The sequence below is a fragment of the Fistularia commersonii genome, chromosome 20, assembly GCF_037954325.1.
Source record: "Fistularia commersonii isolate RoL2024-O1a breed Wild chromosome 20, RoL_Fcom_v1.0, whole genome shotgun sequence".
In the NCBI taxonomy this organism is placed as follows: domain Eukaryota; kingdom Metazoa; phylum Chordata; class Actinopteri; order Syngnathiformes; family Fistulariidae; genus Fistularia; species Fistularia commersonii.
Genome location: NC_141303.1, coordinates 11,785,807 through 11,810,599, shown reverse-complemented (window position 1 = coordinate 11,810,599; position 24,793 = coordinate 11,785,807). Strand labels below are relative to the sequence as shown.

The 24,793-nt window shown below is 39.9% G+C and overlaps 1 protein-coding gene across 1 annotated transcript in view; it reads right to left on the bottom strand.

Annotated features, from left to right (window-relative positions):
• rngtt (RNA guanylyltransferase and 5'-phosphatase) overlaps window positions 1-24,793 on the bottom strand; it is a 78,484-nt gene that overhangs the window by 45,700 nt on the left and 7,991 nt on the right. Inside the window, exons 7-10 of the mRNA XM_086167289.1 lie at window positions 24,258-24,367; window positions 23,495-23,596; window positions 8,322-8,457; window positions 5,521-5,592 (exon numbers count right to left, since the gene is read on the bottom strand). Coding sequence (XP_086023415.1) covers window positions 5,521-5,592; window positions 8,322-8,457; window positions 23,495-23,596; window positions 24,258-24,367 — 420 coding nt within the window. The remainder of the gene's footprint in view (window positions 1-5,520; window positions 5,593-8,321; window positions 8,458-23,494; window positions 23,597-24,257; window positions 24,368-24,793) is intronic.

The window sequence follows — 24,793 nt, the reverse complement described above, 5'->3', positions numbered from 1 at the left end:
GATGTTTTTAATTGGCAATTTTATGAAATCCCCTTGGTGAATGTTTCTCTGTGATATATTACCGTTAAATCAATATGTACATTTTGACTTTAAACTCACGATATTTGATGCTCAGAGCAATACAGGTGCGAATATAATGCCTGTACAAGTTGTTCAAGATACCCAAAAAATAAAGTGAAACCAATGCAAAGACCTAGTTTATAAGGAGAACCAGGTCCGCTGATATTACAAGAATACAGAAACAGACAATACCTGAGTAGCCAGTGTTATGACAGGATATGACGAAATAAAATAAGCTAGATCTTACACTATCATGGTGTTATGGTAACATTTCATCACCACAAAAATATGAATCATGAATGATAAATTAGCATCTTCAGTGCTTTAGTCTGCATGATGTAAGAACAGCTGATATGGTCTATGATGTCAAATACATTTTGTGTCCTCTGCATGCCAAGACATTATCAACAGCTTGCTCTTTGAAAGATGAATATAGATTGATTTCTATATTTCACAACATGGTATGTAAACATGAACAAGATGAGATGGGATCTTTGGTTGCTATTGGTGTCTGGGTGAAAAAGGAAATACAGGATTTCTTTGCAGTAGTGACAAGTGGAAATTTCATTGAATGCTCATGATAACAGAATGACAAAATATGAATAACTGCCAAAAAGAGCAGATGGAAAACAAAAAGGTGAGGAAGCTTTAGCACTCCTTTTGGCTTTCCCTGTTTTAAAGAAAGTTTTCTTAAAGGAGAAAAACTCCCACAACACAATGTGTGTCAAAAATAGTTGTTTATGAACTGAGGAACTGCAGAATTTATAGACTTGTGGGGAATTGGGACTGCAGGGGAATTAGAGTGCATCATCAAGAGAGAGATTGCAGGAGCTCTGGAAGGAAAATGCAGCCCGGGGGAATATTCCCTGGATAGAAAGCCTTGCACAGTTACAGCCCAGTCCTACAGACCAACTTGTTGCAGAAGTAAATGATGCCCTGGTCACAAAAACAATGTAACAACAGGAGTACAACCAACTATTAGCTGTTGGCTGACAGGTAGAGCTTCATTTGCATCAGGTCTTAATCTGACTAGGTCTCTTGACTGAGTGTACTGAAGAGTATTCTGGCAAATTGAATGATGAAAAGGTCAAAGCCTCAAGGCATGTGCCCAGATATCTCATTTAAATCAAATGATTTAGGGACTTAAAAAATTCAATCTGATGTGGATTTTTCATGACCTCTTACCAATTCACGCAGAGGAATGCTATAATTGGTAATAAAACTAAGGGGGGATTGACTCTGTCATTGAGTGATCGCTCAGATCAGTTCAGGTCAGGGAGTGTGACACATAGTATTGGAGTGCACATTAAGGAAGTCAAGACTTCCTTAAAGGAAAATGTAAAGTAATACAATCCAGACACTTAGACTTAGACTGACACACTTAGACATTCCTCTAACAATGGAAACTGCATTGATGAGAAATGAATCAATGTTTGAAAAGTTTAAGAATACAATATCAGAGTGGCTCCCCCTTGAAATGTCAATTTCAAATTTTTATAAACCTAATACATAAAAAAAGACCCTGTGCTAATTTTGCTCCGTTTGAGAGTGGTTTAATAGTAAAATTAAAAACCATACCTCTGAATTATATCTTACACTCAGTCCCATTTATACATGGCATTCAACGCAACACTATGCAAAAGACTGGATCGTTTGAATTAAAACTGTCAAACATTTCTGGTGTAATAGATGGTGTTGATATTTCTGTTGCTTTAAAGAAGAAAAAAAATCAGAATAGTCGATGATGAAATATTTGGAATGACCCCTCCATGAGCTGCCACCTTACTGTGGTGGAGGGGTTTGCGCATCCGAGTGATCCTGAGAGCTATATTGTCGGGGGCTTTATGGCCCCGGAAGGGAAAAGGGTCCCAGGTGAGGGACCATACAAAGCGTGGCTCAGAAGACCCTCATGAAGAAGTCAAACGGACCTAGTTTTCCATTCCCCGGGCGCAGGTCACAGGGAATGGAAAACTATGTGCGGCGTCTGCAGTGATGCAGACTATGTACCGGTCTTTGTGGTGAAGAGGGACCTGAGCCAAAAGGCAAAGGGCTCAAATTACCGGTCGATCTACATTCCCACCCTCACCTATGGTCACAAGCTGTGGGTAGTGACTGAAAGAACGAGATTGCGGATACAAGTGGCCGAAATTAGTTTCCTCCGCAGGGTGGCCAGGCTCTCCCTGAGAGATAGGGTGAGAGGTTCAGTTATCTGGGAGGAGCTCAGAGTAGCACCGCTTCCCCTCCACATAGGGAGGAGTCAGATGAGGTGACTTGGGCAGCTGGTCACGATACCTCCAGGACGCCTCCCGGGGGAGGTATTCCGGGCATCTCCATCTGGGAGGAGATCATGGAGAAGACCCAGGACACACTGGAGAGACTATGTTTCCAGACTGGCCTGGGAATACATTGGGGTCCCCCCAGAGGAGCTGGACCATGTTGCAGGGGAGAGGGAGGTCTGGGCCTCACTGCGGTGGCTGCTGCCTCTGCGACCCGACTCCGGATAAGCAGGGGAAGATGGGTGGATGGATGGATGGATGGATGGATGGATGGATGGATGGATGGATGGATGGATGGATTTTTGTAATTACTTAGTACCAGCTCCAGTACCAGGATCAGTCCAGCAGATCACCTGTATGCATTGTTTCATCTCACAGTGAGGATTTGAACCATAAAGTCACCTCAGTTCTTATCTGGCCTTGGTATCTGTTGCTATCTGCCGCAAAGACTAACATGGGATTTTACCAGCAGTAAACATTGCATTCACTGCTTTAACTTAGATTGAAAATGTAAACATGACATTTCAATACAGCTAATTCAAACAATAGCCAACTTCTCAACTCCCTGGCTTAAGGATCATGAATTTCAAACAAGGGTTTTAGATGAGGGGGGCTGCAGACTGCTGAGTGAGGAAGAGAGATGAGAGGGACTAAATTAACATCTAGTCACTCTTGATTTATGGTATCTGCATCAAATGTATTGTAAGTCTGTAATTAAATACAGCTGATCTTTTTTGTATCTCTACCTGCCAGATAGATGGGTTGACCAAGTTACCAGTTGCACAGTCCCCAATGTAGTTTACAGTTTATATGGGACAAAATATACTTATTTAAATATAAATGTGTACATAGGGTTAAAAAATATAAGCATACGCAGAATTCAAAATTACACAAAAGGGCAAGATGACAAACTCTAACTTTGGATCAAATGCCTGCCCTCCTTCTGGTTCAGACAACTCTCCTAACAACTAAGATCTCGCATTAAATGATGTGAAAAGAAGCTATCTCCTGCTGCATCTTCATCCTCAGTCGCAGGATGAGGCCTCAGTGCAAAAGAGCTTCCCACCAGAGATAAAGGAGAGGGCTAATAAAAGCCAATTTTGGATCAATACCACAGCGCCTTCCCCATGGGGTGGAGGAGTCATGTGGAGCAGCTAACCTCTGCACCATATTACAAGATGTTCCCCTCACCCCTGGAGTCTTCACTTAGCTTCACTTCACTTAGCTGTTTACTTGGCCGTCTGCTCTATGGTGAAAAGGAAGTGAGGGACCAATGTAATGGCCTTAGAACCCCCCCATCCTGTGGTATTCATCAAAAATACTTAAGACTGAGGCAGAAAAAAACATGCTGAGGGCAATGTGTAGACTCCTGTGTGTGCTTATCTGACTTCTACTACTAGAGCAGTTTAGGGGATGAATTTAATTTACAGTTGAAGATAGTTACTAATTAACAGTTTTATCATGTTTTCCTTGGGCTGTTACAAAGAAATGACTGAAAAAAAATGATGTAAATGGGGGAGCATGTATATTTCAAGACCAGAACCCAAATTCAAATTAATAGACTTAAACTCAGTTTCACCTCCATGCACGAAGGTGACTGACATGTCTAAGCTTTGCGCTAATATGTGAACAAATTAGTGGCTGAAAATGTGACAATTCGACAGTGAATTTAAGCTTCTGTTTTTTTAAACACTTATTGAAAATTGAAAAAAGGTCACACCCAGTTCAGCACCAGATTAGTAGTTAAGACTACAGTTTGGCTATGCTTTTTGTGTGACAGGGTGTAAGGTGAGGCAGAGGCTCAATCCTTTCTCTCACATGCACGTTGGATCAGCACTTCTCTGCTACCAACATTCATGAAACCCACCTTTAGTGTCAGTAGTCTTTATTATTGACCAAAATAATTGAAAAGAAAAAACTCTAAGGTTAATGAACGAGTATGGAACCTGGGCCTTGAATTAATTATGCACACACATACAAGTATTTTTCTGTTAAATGTTTTTTTATTTCTAACAGATTCTATCTTTTCAGTGGCAGATTTTTTAAGCCATTACCCATCATTTTCTTTTTTACTATTTTTCTTTCTTTCTTAATAATCTTTTTCAATCTCAGTTTCATTCAGCCTTGATCTGGTCTAAGGGTAAATCAGCTGTGATGAATCATCAGCTGACTGAGAATCTCAACAGACAAAGGTCCATTTTAGTGTTTTACGCATTTGCCAGTAAGATAAGAGCCATAAAGTAAGCCACATCGCATCTGTCAAAATCCACAATTCTACATTGAATGTTCCCACCCTTACCCCAATTCATAAACACCAGCTAATGGCATTGTGTCAATTATTTGGCAACACCATATTTGTTAAATTCCCCACTGAGATATATTTTCTTTTCATGTAATGCCTCTCTGCTACAAAAAGTAACTCAAAAAAGGAATAGTCATCATGAGAAGACTTGAAATTATTTCCTACTTGTTTAAAAAGAAATGATCAAAATATCGTCTTTTCTTAAAGAACTTAAGAATGAATCTCATCTAAGAGCTAAACTTTAAAAATAACTATAATTGGATTAACTATTGCCATAACAATAGAGGGGGAAAAGACCCATGTAACTACATTATGGATAACCATATTGCTTATGGGGTCAGAAGCCTTCACAACCGTTATGTATGTATAATTGAGAAGTCCTGTTTTAGTGGTACTGAGTGTGTGACTGCGCCTGTATTTACACAAGATGTGGAAAATACTAACTCGCAGCCAGACAGAGAAGCATTGCTAGCAGCTAACTTGGAGGAGGAGGCACTAACACTACACTAACAAACTATTATCTTGTGGTATCGTCTTCATTCTGAAGCTCACCAGTGAAGGGGGTGATGAAGAAATGGTACCCACAGCATAAACCTACAGAAGCTGACTGTCACAGCTTACAGTGTAAACAAAATAGATAAAACTGTCAATACTACACATGGTGAATTTCAACCAGATGCATTTTTTGGCAGAATATTAAGTTCACAAAGGACCTTATACACTACACCTCAATTGCTACACAATTAAGTAAGGAGAATGTGCTATTGTGTGTATAGATACATAGATAACAGCAATCATATAATTTTAGCTAAAAACTGAAAACTTGGTGCTTCCCAAAAGTTGTGGAAGAAGTCAACATTGTGAAATGCTTCTACTACTTACATTGAATTTGATGATGTCATATATCAAATAACGCGGAACAGGTTGACCATTCACTTTGTCAATGATCATCTCCTGCGAAAGAAAGGACAAGAAAATGGTCAAGATGTGAACATGGTGGAAAATGCACATGAATTTATAGTATATATTATCGTGTGCATAAAATGAGCACGTATACAGAATATATATTAGATATATGCAACCAAATACCCTGCATCAATCTTCATGTGATACAAAATAGAAATTGTTTCTCTTTGAAAGCAGGGTGGAAACTAGTGGGACACTCAGGGGTGAGTGCTCTCTGGGGAAGATGTTAAGAAAGGCATGTGCCCATGGCAGTGGGAGGGATATACAACAAGGAATCGGGTTGGGGAATTGTCTGTGTGTGTGGTGGTGGTGCCGGGGGTACTAGAAAAGAAGGACATGATGCAGAAATAGCTCTGCGTATACATTATGCAAGGCTCTGAAGTTGGGATTTAGGTGTAGCTGTGGTGCAGGACACCCAGAACATGCATGATTCGTCCTTAAGGAACTGTTATATAACCATATAGTGACCACAGAGTAAACCTGGAATAACTACCACTTCTGTAAGATGACTCAGTTGCAACACGCATGCCTTATATGTTTTGGGGGCAACAGACATTTATTTCAGCAGAATATTTATGGTCAACAGTAGAAAAAAATTAGGACTCAGCTTTTACATAAAAATGACCTCAGATTTATGATCTATCATTTAACTACAGAATTTCAAGGTGGATTATTTTGAATACATTTGATGAATAGCCCACAAAAAGATAATTTGGGTCGGTTTATCATAGATGTCTCAATATGGGCAATGTTTCTATGTCTAAAGCAGAGAAGATGTATCCTTACTTGTTTTTTTGTTTTTTTTTAGCAAACCAAGAACACATGTTAGACATTTCTCATGTACAGAATCTCAAAGGGTTATCTTTTAAAACAAAACGGTAACTGTAAGAAGAGAGTACCATGCAAGAAAAGAAAATATGCATCCTTTTTAATATATTGGTAATAGTTTGGTTTGTTGAACTTTTGATGCCCAAGCAAATTTGAGAAACATTTTATGGTTATTTGTATCTTTTCTTATGATTGTGTTTATCGGAACAACATATTCAATGATTGATAAATTTGGGTACAATCTGAATAATTTACTAAACAACTGTATAAAAAAACAGGCCTGTTAGAAAGATGACTAGTATAAAAATCTGCTTGTCAATGACCACTACAAAGCCATTACCATATACATAAACACCAACATAGTTGCATGAAAAAGTTAATTGCTGGTACTTTTCTATATAATTTATCACGCTGTGATAGCATAACACATTTTTTGAGCATCACAAACAAAATACAAGACAGCTCTGGATATTTTTTGCAACCCCTGAATTCTCTCCAATCCCCCGGTAGCCTAAATGAAGCATTAAGTGGAGCATTAAGTGTGCATTAAGCATTAAGTATGCTATTTGAAGCAGAGTACTTCCAATATGAAGCAGTCTTTAAAGTACAACAATATTCTACTGGTTGTAAGTTGTTGTGACAACAAGATAGGAAACTATGCGGGCACAAAATATGCGGGTAGATATTTTGCATGTGCGGCTTACTCCCACTGGTTGTCTTTCTCACAACCATTTCTGTATGCCTGTAATTGCTACACATTACCTAACTTGTCAAGGCCCCCACCCACTGTAGGAGGGGTCTAGAGGGTGAAATGATGTCATTATGGGAGGCTGGCATCATTATGCATTTGATTTACTGATCCTTTGTGCACACAGGCGGCAACTGATGAGCACATTAATATGACCAAAGGAAACTGCCAGGAATCCAATCAGCACCCAACACTCATCCAATCTGGGAACTCAAGCTAATGTGAGACTAATTATAATTGTACCATAGAGAATGTGCAATTACAGAGACCAATGCCTTGGAGATAAAAAAAAACAACAAATTTTTCAGAAAATACCACTGGCCTTTAACAGGGCACCATGAACACCCAGACTCAGCCTCTCTGAACTGAGAACCAGAAGCAACAGCAGATGAATAAACATGAGTCAAAACAAATCTTGTTGCAATCTGAGCGCACACACCTGCAGCTCTTGCAACTTAAGCTGAGGGTAAGTGCATATCTGTTCTACATGAAACAGGTATATACACTAACCCCAAAAAGCAAAGGGAAATAATGATGAGACATTTATCTGTTATTTCCACCTCTAAAACACTAAAAACAAACATGGGCAGATATTTTAAGTTACAGCTACGTAAATAATAATGCTGCAGTTTTCAGTCCAAGGGTGTCATAATGACTCATGCATGTGCACCTGCTGCCGGGGAAATCTGGGATCTGTGTGACCCTTATTGAGAAAACATGTCAGCAAAGGTCTAGGGGCGAAGATAAGTCACCAGCACCCTCTGTCACGATGGGGAGCCCTCTGCTGAACATTAAACTAGGCAGGGTGGAACAAAAAGGTGACAGAAAACTGCAAAACATTCCATTAGCTTCCAGAACACAGAAAATCATTTTTCTGTCCACCATCTTTGAAGGGTTCAACTGTCAGCCTGGAAAATGGTCTTCTTTCACCTTAGGCTTAGCAACTGGTGTCAAATTATCTGCAAGACTGAGCAGCAGGGGCAGGTTGGGAATACCATAAGGTTGGACATGGTGGGGACACGCAACACCGGTCAAAGGAGAAAGAGGTATGGGTGAGGATATTCAAAAAGTAACAAAGGATAAAAGCATTACACAAAGCACAAAAATTACAAATAAAACAACTATAGACATTATAACTCACCCCATCCAACAGAGTACTTGATAAGTGGACGCGTGGATCCTTCCGGAATGGAAACTCTAAATTTTCTATGTGGAAGACAGTATTGTCTCTGTCTATCATGTACACTTCATTTTTCCCATTGATCAGCATCATGTACCTGTGGGAGGAGAGAAACATTATGAGGATGTTTCTACAAATTGGGAGCGGTTTGCTGTGCAACATAGAGTGGCAGCTATGACTCGCAGTATCCATCACCTTAACACAGTTGGCTATATGAGTTACAAATATACTGCAAAAAAAAATAAAAAAATTAAAAAATAAAGGGAACACTTGGAGTTACATCGTGATGTTTATGTGCTCCCTTTATTTTTTGCAGACTATATAATGATAATTTACAGAGAACTATAGCCTGATGCATTTATGTGTAGGGGATATTAAAAGTAGATATTAGACTTTTGAAAATTTGAATATGAATCAGTATTTGTTCAACTAAATTGATATGGAAAACTTCTGAAAATATTTTTAATGAAGAATTCTGATGTACACTAGATGGTCGAAAGTATTCGCTCACCCATCAAATCACTTCCATGGCCACAAGTGTATAAAACCAAGCACTTAGGCATGCAGACTGTTTTTACAAACATTTGTGAAAGAATGGGTCGCTCTCAGGAGCTCAGTATATTCCAGCGTGGAACTGTGATCGAATCCCACCTGTGCAACAAATCCAGTCGAGAAATTTCCTCACTCCTAAATATTCCACAGTCAACTGTCTGCTGTATTATAAGAACATGGAAGTGTTTGGGAACGACAGCAACTCACAGCCACAAAGAGGTAGGCCACGTGAACTGAAGGAGCAGATGCTGAGGCGCATAGCGCAGAGAGGTCGCCAACTTTCTGCAGAGTCAAGAGCTACAGACTTCCAACTTCATGTGGCCTTCAGATTAGGTCAAGAACAGTGTGCAGAGAGCTTCATAGAATGAGTTTCCATGGCCGAGAAGCTACATCATAGTCACACATCACCAAGTGCAATGCAAAGCATTGGATGCAGTGGTGTGAAGAACGCAGCCACTAGACTCTAGAGCAGTGGAGACACGTTCTCTGGAGTGACAAATTGTGCTTTGCCATCTGGCAATCTGATGGACGAGTCTGGGTTTGGCAGTTGCCAAGTCTGACTGCATTGTGCCAAGTGTGACGTTTGGTGGAGGGGGGATCGTTGGTGCGGGTTTATTTTTCAGGAGCTGTGCTTGGCCCCTAAGTTCCAGTGAAAGGAACAATGAAAGCTTAAGCATACAAAGGCATGATGAACAATTCCATGCTCCCAACTTTGTGAGAACAGTTTGGAGCTGGCCCCTTCCTTTTCCAACATGACTGCACCAGTGCATGAACCAAAGTCCAGAAAGACATGGATGACAGAGTCTGGTGTGGATGAACTTGACTGGCCTGCACAGAGTCCTGACCGCAACCCGATAAAACACCTTTGGGATGAATTAAAGCACAGACTGAGAGCCAGGCCTTCTCGTCCAACATTAGTGTGTCACCTAATAAATGCACTTCTGGAGGAATGGTCGAAAATTCCCATAAACACACACCTGAACCCTAGGACAGCCTTCCCAGAAGAGCTGAAGCTGTTATAGCTGTAAAGGATGGACCAGCATCATATTGAACCCTATGGACCCCTGCGATTCAAGGCAGGTGAGCGAATACTTTTGGCCTTATAGTGAGTGTGTGTGTGTGTGTGTGTGTGTGTGTGTGTGTGTGTGTGTGTGTGTGTACACTTTGGAGGGATGAACCAACAATAACAGACAAGCAAAACACCTGTGTAATATGACCGGAATGCATGTTTTGCTATTGTCTGTGGAGGCTGAAAACATACCTCTGTATATATATACACAGTATATACAGTGTATGTATATGGTTCTGAGATGGCTATTTGGTTGAGTGGGCACTTCTGACTTCTAACTACTGGTACTTCGGATCTTCGGTACCTGAATTGCACTTCTTGTAAGTCACTTTGGTGAAAAGCGTCTCCCAAATGACTGTAATGTAATGACTTTCTCAGTCACCCAAGTCGTGGTGAATTCTTGTCGTAATCTTCTTGTAGTGGCAAAGGAGCAACAATAGGGTATTACCTGGATAAGTAATTCCCCAATTGTTGCTCATTTATCCCCAACAAATGACACCCCCGCTAGCATAACAACCCCTTTAGACCTAGATTCTTCTCCATTTACATAAGGAGCCACCATAACCTGGATCCACCTAAAACCCAGACAGTTATATTCAGGTCATCAGAACTGAAGAGGCCCTTTTCAAGTGAAGAAATTCAAGTCCTGCAGCTATGACAAGAAGAGTTAGACAAGAATGTTTCGTCATACATGTTCTGATTGACCCCACATGGGCCAGACAGGGATGCTCAAAGGGCCACATGTCCCCTTTGGTCATAAAATGCCATGGTCTTGACCGGCCAAATCAATGAGTGAAAAAATGAATTGCCCCTGCATTATATACAACTCTTGCAGTATTATTATTTCTTCTATATTAAGTCTAAATTTTTCAAAAACATTTTCTCGTGACAGTGTTACAGAGTGCTCCATAGCAAAACTATGCGACAAAATACTACCTATGATTGTTCAGTTGCATTCACTTGTCCATAAGTAAAAGGCGTTGATACATTACAGGATGGACTCATAACCCTGTAAGTACACTTCTAGATAATTGTGTTGGGTGGAAAACAACAGAGGTATTATGTCCAGATAAGTTAACAACTTCTCATTCTTAAACACAAGTTGATTATTTTCACCTGAGACATTTGGCAATTTGTTGCACACAACAATGTTGAAAAGATCCACTAAAGGTAATTTAAAAAAAAAATAAACACTGTTGATGACAACAGATGCAGCTGGAAGAAGAGTGAAAATAACTTTTTCAGTAAGGGAAGTCTTCTGTGCTGAATGTTAATATACCAATGTTCACCCATTGCAGTGCTTGTGCAGTTATGTGAAATGCTTCCAAAGACTGCTTTCCATCTGTTGTCGCATTTGAAACTGATTATAATTGGCTAAACCACTTATTGTGCAGGCACAAACACAACTTGAAGCAAGGGAATATCCATTCACTCATGATCTTTCAACCACTCTCTTGTAAGGTTATGATTGTTTTACTTTTCCCCTTATTTTGGAGGATTTCTCTTTATATAGATACCAAACGCCAACAGTGGTTGGGTGATTTGTCTACATGAACGGGGAGCTTGACAAATCAATTACCTGACTGCACAGGTAAGATAAGGATTGGGTTCAAAGTAAACAAGAAAAATAACTGAGTCATTTGCAGTCCGCCTCAACTCCTGAGATGGATGGAATCCAATCCGGTTATACCACGAATATTGAATTGTATTGTATTTTGCTTCTTTCCATGGTCTTTGTGGTCATATAGTTTGCTGTTAGGATGTGATACAAATGTTTTGCTGTTAATGACTATATCCTGCCTTGGCCAAAGTCAGGATAGAGTCAAACCAACAGCAACCAACTAATCTGCAAAAAAGGAATGTTGCAGGAAAATTACTTTGCTACTCACACTTCACTGAAAGCTTTTAAATATCAGGGGCAGAAACGGTTAGACTATTGAAATAGATGTCAAGATAGAAAGCCTACCAGCATTAGCTCAGATAGCGGCAAATAATTTGACTACTTTTTGACTTACTTTTTGCTCACAGGTGTGCCACATTGCATGAGCCCTATCATGACAGTTTAATCAGTATTTATCGAGCATGTCTGCAGCAGAGGAGGAATATTAATGAAAGAGGAGTGCACACTTCAGGAGTGACCTCAGATGTTCTGCTCTGAGAATTTCCTTCTCCAAATGTGTAAGCAATGAACAGACAGTGTCAAAGCTCTCATTTCTTGAGCCAAATACTTATTGTTTAATAAAAAGCAGGATGATCAGTGAGCTGGCAGACACTATGAGGATATTCAAATTAGATAAATGGACAAAATCCTAGAGCCTCTTTTTGGTTGGTTTACAAACACAAGCTGAAGAGATGGGCCATACCCATTACCATGTTATTGTCTAGTACAGGAAAGCACAATTAAATCATTGAAGAAAAAATTAATCTAATGAGGACAAAATCTTTCTTTTCTGTCTTTTATTTCTGAGGAAGTTATTTTATAAATTCTAAATAGTTTAATCTCAGATTGATAAGATATTGCTATTTTATCACATAACAAGGCTAAATATTTACTACTGCTGTTGGCTTGAGCGAGGATATGAGGTTAGTTGGTGTGACAAAAAAGGATTTAGAGAATGGTGTTAGATGAAGGAGATTGATTTGCTGTGGTGACCCCTGAAGGACCAGCTGAACGAAAAAGAAGCAGCTGTTGGCCTTAGGACTAAAATTTGATCAAGCTTCAAGAACTTAAAGTATTTAAATACTTTCCAACAGTAAAATTATCCAAACCACAAGTAATCATCTTGACAGCAGGAAATACATCTGGCAAATATTCAGTGGTCAGATTGGTGATGACGTTTGTGAAAGACCATGCACTGTAGTTTATGGATTTCATGGAATCCATTGCTAAAGCTGTGTCTATGGAGGTTCTCAGTCATCCACATCATGGTGAATTTTTGTCAAGATCATGTTGTGGCTACTTGACTTGAATTTTTTTCATTTGAAGATGTCTAACCTCTCATCTGAGAGCCTTCTTAAGTTCTAAAGACATGTGGGGAGTTTCTGAATATAACTGCCAGGGTTGTGAGTGGGTCTAGGTTATGATTGTTATGCAAAAGGAAGAGTTGATCGGCAGAAACTAGGTTGAGGGGGGTTGTTATACTATGTTATGTCTTACGGTGGTGACAAAGGAGCAACTTTTGGGGATTACCCGGATTGGAACGTGAATAGGCAAAGCCAACTTTCAGAGCATGAAACAAAGGAGTGAAAACTGTTGGATTTCATGGACTGAGGCTCATGTGGAAATTATCAGGTGCTGGGATGGTGGATCTTTCTGGGATGTTTGGAGGGTGCAGATGGGCCTGGTCTGTGTGTGTTTATCTGTCTTGGTAGTGATCCTGGTACGATGTATATGTTGGTGAAAGGTTGATGCACCTCATGCCTGAGGCTCCATCCTCTTGAGAGATATTTTTTCTGTTTTGACAAAGATAGCTTCCTTGACTCCTCTTTTGAACCATCTGTCTTCTCTGGCCAGAATACAGACATTGCTGTCATCATAACCTAGACCCGCCCACAACCCTGGCAGCTATATTCAGAAACTCCCCACAGGTCATTAGAACTGAAGAAGCCTTTCGGATGAGGGGTGAAACATTTTCAAGTAAAGAACAACAAGATCTCGACAAGAATTGCTAAAGCTAGCTGTTTATGCGGCAGCGGTTGCTGCAAAGAAACCCTGCACAGTGTTTGAATACATATCATTCCAGTTACTTTGCCTCAATCTGTTCCCTACCTTGTGCTGATGGAAGAGAACATTTCTTATCATGTGAGGGCAACGTAACTGATTATCAATATTCTCTGCAAAGGACGACATCCCTAACCCCAGTCTAAGGTCTGTCTGCAAAGGGTTCCAGCTCTGATTCAGTTGACAGAATGCTTGTCACCATATTAATATCTCGGGCCCTAATAGTTTTCTTTAAAAACATATCAGGATTTCCAATACATACAGTGGATTGATGAATGTGGACATCTAATGCTTGGTTGAAGAGTTGATTATTATTCTTAGAGTAAAATAAAATCCACTGATTTAAATCAGATGGACTGAGGCAGAAGACGTTGCCGACATTGATATTGCTTCACTGTCAAAAACCCAGTGTGACATTACATACGTCACGTTCCAGAATAGTCTTACGGATGATTTAAATATCTCAACAATGGAATTATCTATAAAGTGTAGCTATTTTCCCTTCTTTTTGTCAATTTCCTGCCTTTTTTTTTTAAATACCACTCATAATAACTTATGATATAATCCATCTAGTATGTCACTAAATGCTTCAAAACAAGTACTATAGATATGGAATTACGTCATTAACAAAAGATTTTAGCAATTATGGTGCAACTGTTCATTGATATATAGCGATAGTGTTGTGAATAAACCGTATAAACAGGTCACTGAAACAGGAAGATATGCAATAATATGCAGATGTCTATGATGCAACACTGCAAATACTCATCTTTAAACTACAAAAGAGGATTGAGTGAAAAAATAGCCTTGTCAGGAAGATTCCCTCAAAAATCAGTATTAGAAGTAGATCATCTGGTTGACATAATAACAAAAGTGAACAAAAGTATGACGCTGATATATTGTTTTGATGTATTGCACGTTGACTATTTTGTAGGGGTTTAACAAGCCTTTTTTTGGGATTGTGGTTGATCATTCATATTTAGATCAAATTGTCTCGACGATATTTTGATAGGCAACAGGCAATACAGTATCAAGTGAAGGCAGCAGTGTATCTTACGGGATTGATCACAAAGTCCTGCTAAAATGACAGGGCATCCACAGTAATCGAATGGCTTAATTACGCTTCTCTTACTAAATCAATTTCAACTTTTAAGGTGTTATGGAGCTTTTTTACATGAAGCACTATACTGTGATTAAAACAGGATGGACTGATAATGATCAATCACATCCCTGCCATATTCCAAAATGTTAAGTATCATCTTTATCACTGAAGAATATGGAAGCTAATTATCCACTTAACATCATACAGTATAAAAGGATTTACCCTGGGAAAAATACCAGACAGCTAAGACACAGAAGTTCAAAAGCTAAAGAAATATGGGAGAACTATGGGACGTACAGCTTTTTTGAAAGACATCTGACAACACACATTAGAGATCACTTCACTACTAAGAAAACTGAATCATAATATCTCCATGCACCATTATCACAAAGGAATAGATGTGAAAAGAATGTGCCATCAATACCAGCTGGTTCAAAATGGAAAACTTGACAAGCTGCCAAGAATATGTGGGCAAAATACTACACCACCTGTCAAGAATGCAAGCTATGGAAGCTGATTTATGCCAGTACTACTACATTGTGAATTAGGCCTTTCCGTTATATTATGTAGAAAAACTCTCTCGTGAACTAGTATTCTTCTTTATATTCCCTGAAGATTCAAGATTTTTAATTGTCATTGTGCAGGCACAATGAAATTTTACAGTGAGAGCGCCCAGCTCAGAGTATGTACAGGGTAATAAATAGACAGACAAGTGATATACATAGTGCATAGGTGTGATCGATACAGTGCAGTGAGAATAGTACATACAAAGGGACATGGTATATACATTTTGCAGGGTAATGCGAATATGCCTATGAGTTTAAAGTGCAGTTTAGTGCAAGGAGGTATTAGGTGTGAGATTGTCTCTGTGGCGATCTGAGGATGGAGTGGTTATCAGCAGGGGGGGGATTGTAAGTGTGTGGCTGAACAGGTAGGGGTTCAGGTGTGAGTGCTCTGCCCAGGGATGGGGTGTGGTGGCTTGGGGGGTGGGGGGAATTGCTTTCACAGCTCTTGGATAGAAGCAGAGATGTGAGGGATTTGAATCAATAAGATATACCTTATTGATCCCCACAGGGGGAAATTCTTTTGTCACAGCAGCGTAACAATTGCAGTATCAATAAATATGGGATTGATTGACTGATTGTCCTGTACCAGTTTCCTGATGAGAGTGGCACAAAATAGCCTGTTCCCCGGGTGTGAGGGATCCATTGGAATGTTCCTGGCTTTCTTCTGCATCCAGCCATTGAAAATAGAGCCCAGATCCAGGAGAAGGCAGCCCACAAAGCCCTGTGTTGTTCTCACAACCCAGCCCAGCTCCTTTCGGTCTCGTGCCATGCAGCCACCATACCATACTGTAGCGCTGAGACAGAGGATGCTTTTGACTGTTGATCTGGAGAGAAGAGCCCAGCTACCTTTAGCTTCCTGAAGAAGAAGATTCGTTGCTGGACTATCTTCACTAGAAGTGAGGTGTTAGTGGCCCAGGTCAGGACTGATGACATGTGGATGCCCAGGAACCTGAAACTGTCAACGTGCTCCACTGTATCCCCATTTATGTGGAGGGGAGCTTGTGCCATTCTCGTGGACCTTCAGTAATTCACAACAATCTCCCTGAGTTTGGTTGGTGAGGAAGTCGTAGATCCACAAACACAGGGAGGCGGGAGCTTCAGGGCCAACTTGTCTAGGAGGGCGGTGTTGAAGGCCGAGCTGAAGTCCACAAACAGCCTCCTAACGTAGGTGTTGGGGCGTTGTAGGTAAGGACGTGCTAGCGAGACAGCATCTTCCGTGGAGCCATTCTACCTGTAGACAAACTGTAGGTTTTGTAGCCCAGCAGGGACAGCGTCCTTGATGGGTTTGAGGAGGATCTTTTTGCAGCACTTCATGATAACTAGTGTTAGAGACAGTGATCGCTGAGGCAAGTGACAGCTGATCTTTGGCACAGGCATAATGATTGAGGACGTGAGGCAGGGATCTGCTTGGGCACTGCCTTTTTAGTCAGTGATGGCCCTGATGCCTCTCCACATGTGGCATGGGTCGTTATTGAAATGGTCCTCAAAGCGTTGTCTGTACCTGTCTCTTGCTAGCCGTATGCCCCTTCTCCCAACGAGCCCTACTGGAGCCCAGCCTGTCGCCTGCTCCATAGCCAGCATCCCGAGCTTTAAGCAGTTGCTTCACTGTGCTGTCCATCCATGGCTTTTGGTTAGGCAAGACAGTGAGTGTCTTTGTGGGTAGGACAGCGTTGATGCAGAAATGGACATAAAACAAGACAGCTGATGTGTATTCTTCAAGATCAGCGCCCTCTTTGAACAACCTAACAGTAAAGAAGATCGACACTTTTATTTGTGTCTCAGTGACCAATTCACAGCCTGTCAGGGGTAGATGCATTATTTTGCTATTGTTTCAAAAACAGGCCTCTAAAACTGTGAAATAATCAACTAGAAGGATACCTTTTCTAGTCATAACTTCAACAGAAGGTGCTGTCATTGATTATTATTTTGGTATATTTAGGAAAACGCATGTTTAGGCCAATTGCATTTATTTTCTCACAGAATTTTACAAAATCTGAATCCAAAATCTAGCACATGATAACCACCCTGTTGATGGCCAACTGGAAAAATGCTGCATGCAAAATTTATCTGTTGATGTTAAAGAAGATCATCCTGTTGCCATTTATTTGGAATATTTGGAATAATGTTCAGTGAGAGATTGACTGAGTCAAAAAACTTAAAAGCCGGCACTGCACCCGCCTTCCACGCAATATTGCAGAGGCGTGTCCGCCAGGGTGGCCCTGCAACATCCGGAGCCTTAAGGAGTCGAGAGCTATTCTCAAACATCCTGGGGGCCCTGCCACTGAGGAGCTTTCTGATTACCTCAGCAACTTCAGCCCCAGAAACAGAGGAGTGAATCCCAGGGTCCCCCGACTCTGCTTCCTCGTTGGAAGGTGTGTCGTCGAGATTGAGGATGTATTTGAAAGTATTCCTTCCACCAATCAACAACATGCCAGGTCAAGGTCAGCAGCCCACCATCTCCACTGTGCACAGTGTTGGTAGTGTACTGCTTCCCTTTCCCAAGCTGCCGGTTGGTGACAAAGAATCTCCTTGGCACCATCCAAAAGTAGTTCTCCATGGCCTCACCAAACTCCTCCCATGCCCAAGTTTTTGCCTCAACAAACCCCACAGCTGTGTGCCGCTAGGCCAACCAGTACCTGTCAGCTGCCTCTGGCGCCCCACAGACCAGAAAGGGGGACTGTCAGAGGTCCCCAACAGGCCCTACCCTCACATGATCAATATAATTATTTTCAGGGTTCTCATGCTCATAGTCTGATGGGAGTGGCAAGAATAAGAGCCAAAACCCACTTAAAAGAGATCGGTCACAGAATTGTGCGTGATATGCTTGACCCCCTTTCTTCTCCGGTCATTATCAGACAGTATTGTCAAAAACATTAGCCCTTAGATACAAAACATGGTCAATCAAGATTCTCCTCAAAACTGCAGCAAAGAATATCATGTTTGAGCATAGGAAATACTTATAGGAATAGACACATGATGAATACATTAAGAATCCCCTGAGGTGGTGAAGGCTGTTGGGTAGGAAAAGGGAGTGGCAAAAGTCAGGACATCTAAGTTTCAGGAAATAATGATTTGCAGACACAGGAAGGTCTTCTGTTACTTTTACCCTTAAAAGGGCCAATGTCTGAGAAGATCAAACAGAAAGGCTTAGTGTCACTACAGAGAAGAGCTGTTAACCACCAAGGACACAACAAGCCTGCACTGAGCAGAAGTAGTTCCTGTGCGTTTAATTGGCCACTTAGCCATAGCTAGCACTGTCAAGTATGGTCAGAGGAATGCAGAGGGAGACCATTAGTGCAATGGAACTCCTATCGGTCCTCATCTTCTATGTGATTTCATATTATTCTACTCAGTCTGCCTCTCTGTGTCTCTGTAGTTATGATAAAAGCAGACAATGTTTTCTGTTCAGAAAATATTCCCTCCCCTGCAGCCCTTTAGCTACACATACTGTATATGCATCTTTTCCTGCCTGCTTAACCCATTTCCCATCCTGTTCCCTCTGTTGGATACTGTTAGGTTTCAATCTTATCCTTATCCCTGAGCATAGCCCCCCTCATCACTTCCCCCTAGTGCTTTGGCCCTAATGAGGCTCAAACACCCATTGTATTGCCCTCCTCAACCAAATATGACAGCATGACTGACAGCATGACTGGTAAAAGATTCAAGGTGGAATTACTATTAAAAATAACAGTCATCAGCAACAATCATATAAACTACACAATGAATACATACAGTACATCAAACAGTACTGTTTCCAAAAGTCACTGAAGCAAAACCCATTCTAGTCATAAACTCCAAAATGGAAAAGTTAGAAAAGACTTATATAGCAGTACATCAGAAATGTCATCAACAGTGATTGTTTTGTGAAAGATGGACTGGTGTTTGAAAAGTCAAATTAGAAATCAATTCAGTAGAGCACTACTGATGCTGCTCATGAGGACAGTACGGTAATTAATTAAGATGGAAAGAATTACTTTAGTCTCTAAGGATAGTCTCTTAGAGAGCCACACCTCCTGGTGTCTGAAGTGAGTCCACAACATCCTTCAGGAACAGTCCTACCCTACATGTAACCTCTTCCACTTGCTGCCCTCTGGGAGAAGGTTTAGGTAAATCCTCGCCAGAACCAACAGATTAGCCTATAGCCTCTACACACAGGCAGTGAAGCTACTAAACTGGACAACTACTGAACAATCCAACCCCCTGAACTAGTTCTCAACCAGTTCAACCAGTTCAACTCTCGGGACATTGATGCCATATGCACTTTTTGCAGGTTTCTTTTCTCTTCTTGCACTTTATACGGGGAACTATGTCAGTGGAGGACGCTAAAACCTGCTCTTGATAATGAAAAATAAAAGTATTGATTAGCTGCTTGATTGATAAACTGCAAAGGCATTTTTAAAAAGTCACACATATAAAACATACCGATTTAACATGAGGAACATTTAGGCAGAAATGAATTCATTTTTGTCTTTGTGTTTGTGTGTTTGAGAGAAAAATAACTTTAAAAAATGAACAAAATGAGCCAAAAAAGCTTGTCATTCTCTTTTCATGAGGGAATGCTTACTCCTCTAATGTGCCTCCAAACACATTAGAGGAGTAATGTGTAATGAATAATCTGCCGTGAGAGTTGTATACATAAATTCTCCTGAAAAATGGAGCAGTGGAAATGACGATTAGAAAACAACATATTTAACAGAATAGATAAAATGGCAGTATCCCGACCCTCAACCACACACTTTTGCTCTAAACTTTACACATTTTACAGAGACTCCTTGCATAATTTTTCCCAAATGGATTTGGTCTACCAGAGTGACAAAAACTAAATGTATTATATTGAGGGTCATAAACAACAGCTTCAGTTTGTGTTTCAATAAGAAAAGGCTGAACCGCATTACTGCTTATGTATTTGTCGTCGCTGTGGCATATTTGAAATAAGGCATTACAGAATAAATATTGTGGTAAACAATTGGTTGCTCCCTTTTCTGCTACGGTACTCAGTTTCATCATTTTGGGCTGACGTTTGTCTCATGTAAATTCAATTGGCATCACAAATGAAAAAATATCATAATCAGCAGGATAACTTTCACGCTCAATATTATCAATTCAAAAGAAGCCTGAAGTACGGAGCACTGTTGTGAATACAGTTTGATGAACGGAACTGTCAAAATATTCGTAAAAGGCGTCACTTGTCACATTTCCCACTTCTCTCTTTCAAACTGATTTTCCATTCAAAAATCCACTGATTCTTTTTCTAGCACTACGCTATCTTACTGATCCAACCCCAATGGACCTAGTTTTTGCTGATCAACTCATACATTAACCATAATCTAGACCCACCTAAACTCTGGCAGTTATATTCAGAAACTCCAAACAAGTCATCAGAACTGAAGAAGCCTCTCGGATAAGGGGTGAAAGCTCTTCAATTGAAGAAATTTAACTCCAGTTGCCACAACAAGAAGATTTCGACAAGAATGAACCAATCAAACCAAATCAAACCAAATCAAGTCAACAAACCAAATCTACAGGAGGACGAGTAAAAACGGACTTATCTTTCCTCCTTGGTAAACGCACAGACTTCACTGTACTTCCAAAGCCCATTACAAGTCACCTTCTTGGCAAGCAGCATGAGCAGTTATCACTTTTTCCTTCAGTGGAACTAGTTGTTTGTCAGATGGCCACTGCGGTTAATGGCCCTTATCATGTTACTCTGTCAAAAGACCAATGCCTGTTACTGAGCAAGGTACCGGTAGATATTGATACACTGCCTGGTGGCCATTAGAGGAAAGAGTAGAAATACAGGGGCTTTGGAAACTCTTTTAATGAAACAAAAGAAATGACTACATTTATAAATATAAATTAGTTTCATATATTCAAAGTGAAAAAGGAATTAAAGAGAAAATATTTTTCCGAGAACCTTGAATTGATATTTTCAGCTAAAACCGTTCCAGTCCTTAAACATTCACGCTGGATAGAATTTGGACGCATTTAGAGAACTCTTGCATATTTAAAAGTATTCATACATTTTTTGAAATGCAGGTATCCTTATAACCACCTACATTTTCACACAAACCCAGTAGAGTTCATTTTCTTCTGTTTTTATTTTGTTGACAAAGACTTCTGTAATGAGATATTGTGGAAACTTAATTAAGACCCACCCCTATGAGATTTTAATGAAATCCCTTTTTCCAAATACATATTTCATCAGACAGTGTTTCATTACAGTTTCTTTACATTGCAGTCACTTAGCAGACGCTTTTATCCAAATCGAAGTTTCTATGCTTTCAATATCAGACTGAATTATCAGAATACTGATTCAGGCAAGGCAAAAATAAGGCAGAACTTTTTATAAGACATGTGATCCATTTAGTAGGATAAAGTAATGGAAGACCAGCTGCATCAGAACAGTTTGTCCCTCTGACAGAGAATAAAGAGCATCCCCTTTCTACATGGCCTATAAATGTACGCTTTCCCCAAATGACAGTATGGTATTATTAAACGTGAGCACACCACTGTGAGGCTATTACTGAAGTATGGACATCACAGCATGGTGTCCAACTTTTCTGCAAATTCCCCCAGCTTCTGTAATACATGGCATGTATGTCAGTTTGGTGGCGCTACACACTGACATTACTGTGCTAACTTGTGAATGGGGTAACTATCTCCTGAAATGTCTTCCATCCAAGGCTTACCATGTCAAAGATTGACAGTTTCCATTTTTTGTAACTAACAAACAGTACAAGTTTTTCAACAAATGTACCAACACTGAAGTAATTCGCTCAATATGTCAGTTGCAAACACAGACACTGTATAGTGTGGTTCCATGTATTAGTAATGGCAAACAGTAATGATTAATTCAACTTTGACAGCAACTTCTCAGAGTATTGGGTTTGGGAATTCTAAGCAGGCGCAGGCATCAAGTTATTCACTAAATGGCAAGCTTTAATTAAAATGCACAAACACAAAGAACATTGATGGATTTCATCTCTGATAAATTCACCTTCAACAGAAAATGTGCCACTGAGACTGAAAAATAGAATAATAAGAGTGAGAGGGATCAAATCTACCACTGATAGCCCATTCAACTGAGCAGGTCAAAGCTAAAAAGACAATTTTCTTTATCTTAAAATCCTAACTTGAAAAGTTACCCCAATGTGTTTGGTTGCTATATTAGGTTGTTTTTCTTTCTACAGATTAAGGCATTTTTAGTGCACAATCATTTATAGAATCAATACTAAGTTGATTCACCATTGCCCCTTGTTCATGAAATTGTTGCATAACATATTGCAGCCAAGAGATGACTCATATCAGGCATATTGTATCTCTGAATTTCATGTCTTAAGCTATACTATATCACCACTCTACAACTGTGTTCATAAAGATCAACAGAAGATAGAAAAAGAAAGAAGAAACGCTTGGTCAAACTACAAACCTTTCTTACAACACAGTTTCAATTTCAGAGGAGGAAAGTCAATTATACATATTAGGAGCATCTTGATCAAAGTGCCAAAGGAGTGCTCTGATAGTGTAAATCTTGCAGGGAATAAAAGCACCAATAGTTAAGATCCTAAAATGGACTGCAATCATTAAATATTCACAAGCATACTGCACAGAGAGACAATACTGCACATAACAGAATAAAAGAATACTGAAAACCATTTCCCTTGTTTTCCAGCTTCCATCAGAAGAGAAATTAAACAACAAATGGAAAACAAATTCTTGTAGATATGTGATCGGGGAAAAGGGGTTTTAGTAGTCGTGATATGTGATTTCTACAAAATTTGACAGTCTGCTTTTATAGCCTGTTTCTGCATTACTGAAGCCAATTGACAATCGCTGTGTCCAAATCAACAAAGCTATACAATTATCATTCCTGCGTGATTAGCAATCTAAGAAGCAAACAGACGAGTGACTGATGTCTGGTCTGAAATTCAGGTAGATTTTTCAAACCCTGTAGAGAGTATCTCTAATGTTAAGAAAGTCATTGTGCAATTAACTTAAAAATACCTCTAATGAATGGTGGAGGTGATCAACAAGTCAAGTAAGAGACTAAACAGCAGTAACTTTATTGCCAACTACAGATTTGTGTTAGTTATTGTAAAGCACTTGTTGGAACAATAGACCCACCTTGTGCCATCTGCTTTCCAGCTGACTTTGTAAGGATTCTGCTCCAGAAAACGAAGATTTTGTCTATCCATGGATACAGGCTGTGCACCTGGAAAACCAGATCTGCAACAAAAATGACTAATTTGATCACTATCCTCCCACAACCTGTGACACATTGTATTTGTCCATGTTCAGGGTTTTACTATGCACATTAGCAAAAGGGAGTATGAGGGTGACTACAAAGAATTATCAAGGCTGTTTTTATTGCTAAGGTGGGGCATTAACCTGTAACGGGAGTTCGTGCTGTCAATTCAAAGGTAAATCTCACACTGTGTAAATGATTGGAATGTTGTTTATCTATGCAGCCAGATATCCGTACAAATAATTATCAAATGTCTGCTAATGGTTACTAGTACTCTGTATGGCAGACAAATATGGGTGACAATTGGGAGCACGAAAAGTAATTGTACAAAATTTTAACCAAATACACAAAAACAAAAGTATGAAACAAATTTACACTGGAAAAAAAAAAATTAAATTATGTTGACAGTTCCTTCTCCTGTGTTAAGACAAGGCAGTAAAGCTGACTTTCATTAAGAAAGCTGCAGAAGCATATTTCTATCATAAAAGAATGCTATTCCTGACTCTCCTAGTTGTTTAGGAGTGTCAAGACTGGAAAAAAAGGGGGACTGAAGACAAATGAGTCACACAGGATACTCCCACTCACACGCATGCACACACTATTTCCCAGAAGAGAACAAGGAGGGCAAAAGAAGGTTCTTACTTGTCCCACTCTGCCATTTCCTGACACATCCTTTGGATCTGGCCAAGCTTAGGTTGTCCAGTGATCTGTGTGACACCCTTCACTGAGATACTTTCAAGGAATACTGCTCCCTGGGGGGGGAATGATCATACATTTTGATACATTTTGAGAAAAAAGCAATGTTTTCAAGCAGCTGTTCCTTTGCATTTGGATACCCATTAGTATGCCTTGAAACCTTCTGACTTTTAAAATTATTTCTGCCTTAATTGTTTAATAAATGTACATAATAATCAGGTCCTGTGTGTCCGATATGGAAAACTCTACCCCCTCCTTTACCTAGTCACTGAAAACCCTTCCTTTACTGCTGAGTAATTGACTAAGACAGACAGATCTGTAAAGCTAATTTTTCCTTTGTCTTTTGACCATTTTCCAAGAATTATCACTAATTATCACCAGGTAATTCATTAAAACTCCGATATCATAATGTACCACAAGCACAAAAGATTCATGATAGGATATCTAAAAGGGGAGACAGAGCAAGAGTCTTTAACACATCT